This window comes from Hydra vulgaris, chromosome 02, assembly GCF_038396675.1.
Source record: "Hydra vulgaris chromosome 02, alternate assembly HydraT2T_AEP".
In the NCBI taxonomy this organism is placed as follows: Eukaryota; Metazoa; Cnidaria; class Hydrozoa; order Anthoathecata; family Hydridae; genus Hydra; species Hydra vulgaris.
In genome coordinates this window covers 65034990-65048072 of record NC_088921.1, presented here as the reverse complement: position 1 = coordinate 65048072, position 13083 = coordinate 65034990, and the positions used below count along the sequence as shown (strand labels likewise).

General features: G+C 26.3%; 1 protein-coding gene across 1 annotated transcript in view; it reads right to left on the bottom strand.

Annotated features, from left to right (window-relative positions):
• LOC100209767 (transportin-3) overlaps window positions 1-13083 on the bottom strand; it is an 88738-nt gene that overhangs the window by 37981 nt on the left and 37674 nt on the right. The window contains exons 12-18 of the mRNA XM_065791700.1: window positions 12905-12980; window positions 12740-12802; window positions 12492-12638; window positions 7348-7455; window positions 3946-4037; window positions 3458-3594; window positions 2746-2876 (exon numbers count right to left, since the gene is read on the bottom strand). Of these exons, the coding sequence (XP_065647772.1) occupies window positions 2746-2876; window positions 3458-3594; window positions 3946-4037; window positions 7348-7455; window positions 12492-12638; window positions 12740-12802; window positions 12905-12980 (754 nt within the window). The remainder of the gene's footprint in view (window positions 1-2745; window positions 2877-3457; window positions 3595-3945; window positions 4038-7347; window positions 7456-12491; window positions 12639-12739; window positions 12803-12904; window positions 12981-13083) is intronic.

The window sequence follows — 13083 nt, the reverse complement described above, 5'->3', positions numbered from 1 at the left end:
ATTAACAGAACATTAACTGCATATAATAAAAGCAGCATGAGATAATAAAAATAAAAACATGACAAATAATAAGACTTAAAGTTAGATTTAATTTAGCATTAAGATTATTGATAAGAAGATTTGACAAGATTAATAGAACTACATTTATTAATACTTATGAGGTTATGATAATTGATGACAATAATAGTATTAAGAAAATCAATAAGATAATAGAGACATGAAGAGTACTACACTAAAGCATAACAACAGCATTACATTAATGTGATAATAATAGCATTATATTAATGTGATAATAATAGCATTACATTAATGTGATAATAATAGCATTACATTAATGTGATAATAATAGCATTACATTAATGTGATAATAATAGCATTACATTAATGTGATAATAATAGCATTACATTAATGTGATAATAATAGCATTACATTAATGTAAATGCATTATTGCTGAGTTAAGAAAAAAAATTTGTTTTCAATATAAATACATACAGCTTCACCTCAACGAACATCGCATCTAATTTTTTATATAAACAATAACCATCCAAATTCTAGAGAGAAGTAGATTTGATTCACAGGCCTTGTTAAGAAGCATTACAGAGCTCACATTTTATGTACAAAATGGCGATAGTATTTATCTTTTTATATCAATTATGTGATATTTTTTCAGAAAATATTAAGTCGTAACAAAAGCATTTAACTGCAACTGTGAATTTTTTTGTTAAAGAAACTGATTGATTTAATTTTTTTTTAAAAAGACATTGAAGTAAATCTGATTTTAAAAATTTTATTTTTTTGAGGGAATGTAAAATAGTTAGTAAAATATTGAATTATACAAGTGTCTGATTGATGGAACTAAACACGTTTCCAATGTGTTCTTGTAGATGTATTGATTAATTTGGCCTTAGTACAGCTCACAGAAGCCTATACCTTTGTGAGAAAAACATCCTTAGATGCCAACCGAACCTCTACCGTCTTGTCGACCATGTTGCAAAAACCTGTCTGAATATTTCTCAGTTGCAAATCATTTGAGATTCTTCCCTTGCGGTTTACAACTTGAAAATTAGCTTCATCACTCCAAATAACTTTGGCCCACTGTTCTACAGACCAGCCCAGCCTTTCTTTGGACCACACTCGTCCTTTACATTTATCCGTGATTGAAAGAATAGGTTTTCTAGCAGCTATGTATGTTCCAATACCTTTGTCCAACAATGTTCGTCTCACGAGCTCTCTGCTAACTTTTGGATTATTCTTTGACTCGTTGAAGATTTGTGCTAGCTTTTTGTAGCTGAATCTGGGGTTTTCGCTGCTCATTCTGAATATACCACTTTTGTCACGGTTGCTGAGCTTGGATGGACTCCCAGTACGTGGCATATTAGAGACGTTCTTGGTAAGTTTCCAGGTTTTGATGGCTTTACGAACATAATATTCAAAAACCTGAAGTATTTTGCCTATATGAACGTTTGTTTGATTTTTTGTCCTCGCCATACCAATAACTTGCCACTTGATCTCACTAGAAACTGATTTTCGACCCATTTGCACACAATTGAAATTAATTTGAACTTTTCAATATTTCAAGTTGATTTTTAATGAACTAAAAGCTGCCTGATGATGTTGTGATGAATTTTTTGATTGTAAACTACTCATTTTAACTTTTTAAATTTTTAAATTTTTTTTGCACCGGATTTATCAATTAATTAGCAAATAATTGATTCTAAATAAAATCGTTTAAACTTTTGTGACACCTCTTAATTTGTATCACCTACCTTTTAATAAAATTTCTGAGTAAACAGTAATGAGTCGAAACCTACTTTTTGTTATTCTATTAACAAATAACCTATTAACCAAATTAGAAAAAAAATTATTTTGATATCTATTTCTGTTAGATTTTTATTCAAGAAAAACCAAAGATTAGATCTAAAATTCTTTAATCATTTAAACTTTCGTGAATAGTTGTATAATTGCAACACAATTTTTATACACTTTTGATGCAATTTTACTTTTAACAATGTAAATAAAGCAGTGTTAAAGTTACGTTTATTAGCGTTAAGCGTTTTTATTATGCAATAAAATTTAATAACAAGGCTTGGAATCATGTTTTAGAAGAGCTAATTATTTTAGGCCCGGAAGTTGCAACTACTAGTTCGAATTCGTTAAATTTGTTGTCAAAAATTAAGGTACATCAAACTTATTTTTTTCAATATTTTTACTCATAAATAACAGATATTTACCCTTACTGCCTAAATTTGTCAACTTTAATTTTTCTCTATATTATTTCTCTATATTATATATATATATATATATATATATATATATATATATATATATATATATATATATATATATATATATATATATATATATATATATATATATATATATATATATATATATATAGAACATATTTGTTAACTTTGATTTTGTATTTTAGTTTTTCTGTTAAAAGGGTTATAAAGTTATTGTGCCTCAAATGTTGTTAAAAAGTATTGCAAAAAGTTTTTTTGAATTTTAATGCACTACAGTTGAATATCAATGTCAATTCAATATATTTCTAAAAACAGGCAGTAATAAATTTTAGTTAATTTTGTGTACTTAATGTATTTGGTAAAAACTAAAATTATACATTGAAGAGAATTTAACACATTCAGCAGCCTGTTGAAAAATCCCTTTTTGTAGAGTAAGAAAAAATTTACAATTTTTTGAAAAACAGCATCAATAATTAATTATTGTCATTTGATTTATACCTCTAATAAAACAGGAAACATCACATTCATTTTATGAGAACATTTTTGACATATTTTCGATATAGCATGAGCAGCCATTTGTGAAAGATCTTTGTGTTGCAAACTTGTCAACAAATATTGGAATGAAGCATCTAAATTTAAAATGTAAATATAATTTAGATTTAATTGAAGAGCAAAGAAGACTAAGAAAGTTTAGCAAAGAAGACTAAGAAAGTTTGGTAACTAACCGGCAACTAAGAACTAAATTAAGTTAGTCAAAAAAGATTTAGTTCTATTATCACAATCAAAAAAAAAAAAAAAACTGATCATAATAAAAATTTTAAATAAAATATGCTTGTGACAAATGTTTTAACTTTAAAATGAAAAAATCCTTATAAAAATGTGTTTTCTAATTTTTTTTTTAATCAATACTAAGTTCATAAGTACAGGTTTTTTTTACTGATTTTAAGGCTACTGATGCAGTAGACTTAAAATCTAAATTTATACTATATGCTTATTACAGTTTATATTGCAAATCATATTTGCAGTTTTATTTTTGTATACATCTGTTTAACTAAAATAAATAAATAAATAAACAAACAAACGAAAAGTGTCTGTTTAACTTAAAAAAATCAAAGAAAAATTTTAAATTTCACCAGGCTTTTTATATAGAAATTTAGAATTTTATTAGAAAAATAAATTTTAAAATTGTAACTCAGAGTAAAAATCTTACTGAGAACATGATCATTCAATGCAATCCAATGAGCTAGATCACCTATTAATACTATACAAGTATGTCGCACAGCAATGTGAATGTTTGCTGGAAGATTTAAAATCATATTTATAAGCTGTCCAGGAGTTGGATCATCTCTAAAAATAATTAATACTAGGAAAATTTAAAATAATAGCTAAACTATGAATAACGATTTTTCAAATATCAATTTAAAATAAATATCTTACAAGATGAATATATTACAAAACAATTATCTTAGAGAATGAATATCTTACAGAACAAATATCTTACAAGTGGAATATCTTACAGAACAAATATCTTACAAGAGGAATATCTTACAGAACAAATATTTTACAAGAGGAATATCTTAAAGAACAAATATCTTACAAGAGGAATATCTTACAGAACAAATACCTTAAAGAATTTAGTTATATTTAGTTTTACAGAATTTAGTTTTAGTTAAAAAAGTTAAAGACAAAAAATATTACGGTTTAACAAATCTTGTCATGGGATTCATTACAAAAAGTTTTGACTCTAGTTTATTCCAAGGTAGATTTTGGTTTTGAAGAGTATTAAATACCTAAATACATAAAAATTTCATTAAAATGAATTACAAAATAAATAGTTAAAGAAAAAGATGTGGAATAACTGATTTCTTATTTAATATATGTCAATATATTAAATAAGGGTATATTAAAAAAAATTTTTTGAACTTCAAATTGTAATAGAGCAGAAAAGTTGCATAATGATATAAACCGTAAGTTTTTAAAAGTTTTTTGATGTCTTCAGTTGGCACCAGGTCTTTTTTTTGAACATGATTTTCTCAGCAATTAGAGATTTGTGCAGATTATGTATATGGATGGTTTCAATATTAAAACTAATTCTAACAGGCCTTAGTGGCTGAAGTGGTTAGTTTGCTGCACTTTCGAAGTACAACGCAAGGTTTCAAACAGAGGTGCTGTATTTATAGAATGTACAGCGCTTAAAGATATGAACATCATTATAAAAGAAGACCAATCTAAAGTAATTTATAAAAATAAGATTCAAACAGAAAAAAAGAAATATCAGAGGGTTTGTATTTTGATGGAAGAAAAGATACAACATTAGTTATTCTTACTACAAAATTATTCAAAAAACTACCTAAGAAGTTTTAGTATAGGAACCAGGGTCAAAGTATTTGGGGCATGCAGTGATTGGACACAGGATTAAGAAGAGTAAAAGCACATTTTTAACTCAAAGCAACAAGTAAAAGATCGGTTTGGCTAACTGAACAATTTATGTGGGTGAACATTGCAAACAGAATATTGCGATAGTATGTTAGATGTAGCGAACCTTCGCACAGGCTGAAGAGAATTATTGAGTTTGTTATTAGCTTACTTCCAAATGTGGTTCAATGTAAGATGATAACCTTTATGCACTGTGTGGCTATAAATGCATGTGATTGACATTTATAGCTAACCATTAATTTATCCATGTATGCTAGTAGAGACATAAATACTATCATCAATCCAGTAATACAAAGAAATGCTTTTTCATAAAAACCTTTAAAAAATTTGGCACAATTACCATTTATATTATTTTCAACTATTCGATTCTATTATAACATGAAATTCAAAAAGAAAAGTTTTTTGATACACCCTAGTCAAATACTATTAATAATAAAAGTTGTGTAACAAACATTAGAGATTCTCAGGCTAAAGTACTTTATTCAGTTAGTCATAAATTGTTGTTGTTAAAATTAGAAGCTTTTGTATTATATGAATCGAAAATTATATTTACTACTAAGGTATTCATCAACATCAAAAAGAAAATTCTCAAAGTTTAATAATTCCTAAACATGAATGCAAACAAAAAAATGTTGCTCTTTAAGTATCATTTCTTTTTTCTAATTGAATTGCTTTCATAAAAAACGTATGTAACCTAATCATACTATATATTGAGCAACCTAATATTAATGCTCACTCGTGAGTGATTGACACAATACTCACAGCAGCCATTACACCCAAGTTAATGGCAAGAAAGAGTTTTTTTTATAAGAAAATGTAAACAAAAGTGTATGCAAATATCAAATTTATGTAAACTTCAAACTATGTAATGTTAAAAACTTCAAACTATGTTATGTTAAAACATGTATAAAGTTGTACTTTTACTGGAAAATTGCAGCTTTTTAACTTTTAACTACTTTAACTACTCATAACTTTGATTTATAGCATTTGCCGTTTTATAAAGTTTTTTGTTTATTATAGAGTGTTAAAATTTTTTTCAAAAAAATAGTCTTAGTAGCTAAAGTGGTAAGCTTGCAGTGTTTTTGAAGTAAATTGCTGTGGTTCAAATCCTTACTCTTCCACATTTTTTTTTAAATAACTTTTTTTGATTTTTAAAAATAGAAGATTAAACATTTTTGAAGTTTCATAGATATTTACACTTTTATTTAAAAATTGCATTATAACAATTTCTCCTTAATTTTGATTTATAGCTTTATATAGTTATTCCGCCTTTTGTTTATTAAATAGTATTAAAAATTGACAGATTAGTTTGCCTTAGTGGCTGAAGTGGTTAGTTTGCTGCACTTTCAAAGTACAACGCAAGGTTTCAAATTCTGTCACTTGTCACAATAAAGATACTTATGTTATTAATGGGCTTAAGTAATTACTTAAGTCTGCGAGTTCAACACACATTATAGAGAAAACAATTTTTCTTAAAGGAAAAAAGAATCTACATTCGAACTTTTTTTCTTTTTTAAAATCAATTAACGGGGTGAGGATCTAAATAAGCTATGGATGGTCTGGAAAATAATTTAATAAAAACTTAATAAAGAAAAAAATTAATAAGTCTATACCCGTTATTTTATAGAAGTTTACAATTTTGCAATAAGTTATAATGTATTGAACATTAATTGTTGACTCAAAACAAAGATTTAAAAGATTTTTATCTTCTACTTACTAAAAATTATTGAAATGAAACGACTATATAAAGAATAAGTATAGAAATGGTTGGTGTGAAACTTACCATAGTTACCAATGGTTGGTGTGGACTTACCATGACCCGTATAATATGGGTCATGGTAAGTTTATTATTCCACATACTTTTAAGTCTCTTTCCAAATGTTTTTAAAATTTTTATACTGATAATACTAAATCAACACATTTCAAGCAGGTATTCTAAATATTATTTAGAATGCCTGCTAAATATAGAATTTACTTTATCTTGAATTTATCTCAACTTTTCAACTTGCCTAATAACTCAGGGATCTTAATCTAAAAATATCACTCATTTGAGTATTTTGTTTCTCTAACTTTAAGCTTACCACCTTTTTTGGTCCCTGGTATAAAATCCTTGTTTTCTTAATTTGTAGTAAGTCCCCTTGATTCTTTTAAAGTTTTGTTTTCTTAATTTCTAGTAAGTCCCTTTGACTCTTTTAAAGTTTTACTTTTTAATTTTTAGTAAATTCTCCTGACTCTTTTAATGTTTTTTTTTCTTGATTTATAGTAAGCCTTCTTAATTCTTTTAAATTTTTCATTTTCATGTGAACTCATTTTTAATTAAGTCAAGAAAAAAAAACAAGCTTTAGAAAACAAATTATTTACAAGACACACAATACTGCCCATAAAATATAAAACTAGTATAAAACTCAATACTAGTTTTATATTTATGGGCAGTATCGCTGAATACTTTTTTAATATACCACAAACACTTTTTGTTAATGTTATTAAAAGTTAATGCACCACACTTTTTGTTGATGTTATTAAAAGTTAATACATCACAAGCACTAAATTAAAAAATTATATAATATAAAATATTATCAAAATTGCTTATAAAATCAATTGCTCATAAAATTACAAAAATTATAATAATCTAAAAATGTAACTTGAGTTACATATTATACATACTTGTGCAAAACAGATAGATGACCCAATAATAAAAACTACGTCATGGACAACATCAAGTACTCGCAGGCGATATTCTTGGAAATCGTCACCTTTTTCTGGTATTCCATCCTTTAAATGATTTATTAATTCAAATTAAAAACAATCATGCAAAATCTAGCAAAAATTAACTTTTAGTATTTTGTAAAAACAAAAAAATATTTAATTATAATTAATGTTATTAGTTAATAATAATATAATAATATCTAAATATAATTAATGTTAATAATAACATGTTAAAATAAATATAAATTAAAAAAATATGATAAACATAAATCTGTAAATATGAATCTTATAGTCATCAGTCATAACCACCATAACATTATCATTATTTTAACATTACACTAAACATTTAACTAAAACATAAATACAAAGTTAGAATTTTTTTATTATATATTAAGTAACATATACTGTATATTCTTGAAACATATGATCTATAAGAACTTTAAGAAAAACTTTTATTTCTATAAAACTTTTATTAAGAAAAGTTGCTTTTTATCTATAGTGAAACCAACTTAGCACATGACACTAATTAAAATTTACAAGGTCAATTCTTTTTTACAATTTTGCAGCAAAATGAGTACAATTTGCAAGCAAGATTATAACTAATTTACAACTTTGCAGCAAGATTCTAACTCGTTTTATTTTTCAAATTGTTTATTATTTGTATTTATTATTACATTATATATATTCTTATATATCACATAAAATAAGAATTTGATCATTATAAGTATAATTTTATCTCAATTTTTTATTTCAATTTTGTATCTCAAAATAGAATTTATGGTAATTTTAATTAATCTCATTGTCAGGTCAGAGGTTTGGTCATCATGATCATCCTTCAACTAGCAACATTTAATCAAGTGTAACCTGTTCCATGTCCTGCTGCCTTGTAGAATTTGCTTTCTAAGCAAAGGCTAAAACTTTGTAAAACTTGAAGTTTATCAAACTACTATTCACTATTTGCTTAATGAAAACACTCCAGTGCTTATTCTTTACTCTATCACCTTAATCTTTGCTCTTTATCACTCTTCTTCTTTTCAAGACTGCACACTTTTTAGATAAAGTTTCTGATCAAATTGACAAGTGCGGTAAGAGTCAACCCATTCAGTGCAAGAAGCAATCATATTGATCTTTTATCACACCACTGATCCTGCTGGCATTAAAACTCATAACTTTTAAATTTCTCAATCTCCTACTTAGATAGTCAACTTCATGACTTGTTTTCCAGACAACCCTAGTCATTTATATTCACTCCTTGATTTGTGTCTTGTCTATATTATAGCTTGTGTTGAGTTCCTCCTCATTCTCTTTTAAGTGGTTCCGATCATGTAATGATCTCTATAAATCTTTTATCTCCTTCTTCAAACTCACCTCACTACTTACTACTATACTAAAGCTGGGATATTTTTCATGATTTTCTTTGTGATGATCCTTGGGCTGATGTCTTTTTTTTCTCAACTAATAAATGGGTTTCTTATATAACCTTATGGATTCAGGCATATATATAAACTTTAATTTCTTTTCAGCAATTCCAAGTCAAGCCTTATTCTACTTCATGGTTTTCACCTTTCGGTGCAGCTGGTATATTTTTTAAAATAACATTTCTCTTGAGAACAAATGCCTATTTACAATCGCAAGAAATCAATGTTAAAAGGTACTATCAGATGCTAAGCTCCATTATTCTCAGTTCACGAAATCCTGCATTTTATCTCAGAAATAAGGCTCCAGAGACTTTTTGAAAATCTTTAACAATGTCATTAACAAAAGTAAGTCTAACATTGCATCACTGATTCATGGGACTAATCTTTTTACCTCTCCGAAGGATGAAACTTATGGCCACACTCTTTCTACCATCTCAGTTAAACAGATTAACCCATTGTTAGACATTCAAATCACTCCAGCCCCTGTTGCTAAAGTCTTATCTCAATTAAACTCTTTTTTCAAATTTGTGGTTCAGAAAACAGGAATGATTTCTGGACCACAAGTTGTGACTATTCTATGTCAGAACTTTCTTCAATTCTCTGTAAACTATTTAATAAGTGCTTGACTGAGTCTTGCTTTTCTACCTGCTGACAAATGGTTCTGTTGTGCCAATTTTAAAAAGATCTACAGAATATTCTGACCTCCTTGATCAATCTTCTCTCTATTATTAGCAAGGTCATTAAGTCTTTGTATAACAAATTTTTAACAATCCTTTTTGAATCAAATAACTGTCAGACTTTCATCAAAACTAATATAGTTTTGATATAAGCTTTTGACAAGATTTGGCATGCTGGTCTTCTCCATAACTTATTTAATATGATGTATCTTAGAATGTTTTGAGATTATCAAATTGTTTCTTACCAACTGATTTATTAAAGTCATATTCAAAGGCCAACACTTTTCTTAATATCTTGATACCTCAAGGTTCTATACTTGGTACTGTTTTGTTTCTTATCTAAATAAATAATTTTCCTGACAACCTTACATCTAAAGTGACTCTATTTGCTGACAACTCAACTTTATACTCCTGTCTCAAGAAAAAATCTTCTCTATTCGGTCACTTGGAACTGGGATTTGATCTTGAACCTGATCTCACTTCTGTAACAGATAGGAGCTTGCAGTAGCATGCTAAAATTTTAACTCTAACAAAACTTAGTTATTTACTGCAAATAACTAATAATATCACAACACTGTCAAAATTTCTATACTAATGAATGGTAACCCTCTCACTGAGCCCTCTTCTTTACATCTTCTTGAATTACCATGAGAAACATATATGCAATTAATTGCAAAGTTAGCACCTGCTATAGTTACATCTCTTTATCCTGCTATTATCTTACTCCTGATTCTGTTCTCGAACTCTTCAAAACTCTTGTTTGCCCCTAAATGGAATGCTAAAAATCTATTAATACCATCATAGTTGGTACTCAAAGTAGCTATCATCTACCATTCCATCATCCAAAACTCTTGCTTGACTCATCATTCACCAAAATCACACCCTTTTACTCTATCTGTGCCTGCATGCTTTAAAAATTTTCATGTCTACTTTTTTTCCTTGCACTTCAACCCTTTGAAACTCTCTCCTATCTTTATGTTTTCTTGACAAATACAACCTTCAACTTTTCAAGTCTTTTATCAATTGTTTCCTTGCTCTTTAACTCAATACTGTGTTTTCTAGTAACTCCTAACTTAATAGTGGTTGCTTGCAGCCTTGTTGGGAGTTAACTAAAATGCAACAATACTGACAGTCAATTTATTTTACGATCATAATAACCTATTAGATTATATTAGATTATTTATCTATTATAGATTATATTATATTATTTATCTCTATAAATTTTATAACGTTTTGATTAAATTTATTTGAAATTTACAGAGTTTTAAATATTTTATTTGTGAAAATTCTACAACTAAAATTTTTTAAACTATGATTGCTGAGAGTAATAAATGATTTCATGAGAACAGGAAGCAACAAAAGAAAAACATGGGTCGCGGGAGCAATAAATTAGATCATAATAATTTTCGAAAAAAAAAAAGAATATAATAAATGTAGACATTTATATTTGTATAAAATATATAATCCTTTAATTAAAAAACAGCCATTATCTGTTACTAATGACTTATTTATTTTTAATTGTTGTATTTTTCATATTGGTATTGTAATTGATTTCTATAATTGGTATTGTGATTGTAATTCTATAAATTTTAAATTTTTTTTTTATTTAGACTAAATATAGAACTTAGAATATTAAAAATCAAACTTTCAAGAAGCTTTAACTTTAATTACAGCCGAAATGCTTTTTTTTCAATAAAATTGAATATAGCACAATTTAAGAATATTTTGTTTACTGGCAATATTATAAAATAAACTATATAATATCTTGTTATTACTGTTTTGAGTCAATATACTGTGTTTATCATAAAAAACAAAAATAATTTTATTTACACTGTAAATAAAATTGTGAGAATGTTTACATGTCACTAGTTTATTTGTTTTTAAGAAAAGAATATATTTAAAATGATTATAAACATTTTATTATCTGAAAAAACTTTTAAAAAATTAACTTAAAATTAGATTAAGTAGGTTAATATTATTAATCGTTTATGCTTCTGGCAAATTTAAGTTCTATATGAACCTCTCATCAAATTTTATATTGTTGGAATAACTTCTCAATATTTACTTAGAGTAATAAAAAAGTCTTAAAACTTATTAAATACTAATATAAAAGTTTCTAAACTTTCAGATCATAATGCTCATACCATATGACCACTATGGGCACTTAAACAAATGCACATAAATAAAAATCCCATAAAACATAAATTCCAAAATTAATAAATAAAGGGTAATAAATAAAAATAAAAATTTTAATATTTTTGTGGGTAGTACAATTAAGTATGTTGTAATTAATTTTATAATTATGAAGTAGTATTTCTTATCTTAAATGAGGAAGTGTGAGAAAGTAACTTTCTACAAATTTTTCATTTTAAATCAATAAACAAAGTATGCAAATATATTATGCATTTCAATAATTCAATAATTATTGATTACATTTGATTATGTAATTAGACGCCAATTATTGATTTCAAAACATAATTTTAAATATTATTGATTTCAAAACAGTACAGAATAAAGAATTAACAATTCTTAATTTAAAATTTAGTTTTAATATAATATATTAAAAAAAAAAAATTCCTAAATGAAATTACAACTTTTATTATTTGTTATACTTTTCTTTCTCATTTAAAATGACAATAAATTATAAGTTGTTAATATAACTATTAAGTTAGAGTTCATATTATAAGTTGTTAACATAACTATTTGGTCAGAGTTCATATTTAATATTTGCAACTTTAATAGTACTTTTCAAATGCATAATTATTAAAAAACAAATATGGTAACATTTATACAAGTTTGTAAATTTTAAAAGCTATTCTACAGTTATTTATGCAAACAACACAGCCCACCACATTTGCACAGCACAACCATGGTGGACTGGGTACAACACAGTAACTAATCTAAATTGACTTTGTAAAAAAAATCAACAAATTTGAAAACATTTACGACAATAAAAAAAAGCATTGTTATTACAAAATAAAAATTGTTTGAAAAGTGTTAAACCTACATGGGATTCTTCAAACTCAGCACGTTGACACAACAGAAATATTAATTTGGTTATATAAGGTTTAAAGACTCCATACATTTCTTGTGGTGTGTTATCAGAAATACACTCGGAAAAGCGATACCAAAAATTGAAAGATATTTCTGAAACCTAAAATATTTGCTCAATTATAAAACAAGTGAAATGGCAAAACTATGTATGTAAAATAATATAAGATTTAACAAAAATAAATATAACAATTGTAAATCGACCTCATAATTTGGATGCTCTGCAAGTGACAAAACCAGGTCCAATGTTTGCAAGCTGCCAGCCCCCTAGAACAAAATAAACAAAAAGCAACATTAGCTTTGAGAAAAGGAAACATAAGCATGTTTTAAACTAAAAGTGCAGAAAATTGAAAAAAAGAATGGAAATACATTTCCAGGATTTGTCAGTATGGGTTCCATAAAAGCTTCACCCATTTCAGCAAATATTCTTGCATAGTTTATTGATCTAAAATTAAAGTATAAATATTTGAGATTTAACAAACATAAAAGACTTAAATTGTCAAGAAGAATGATATAAAATGCCAAACAAAATGCAAATTTTCAACTGT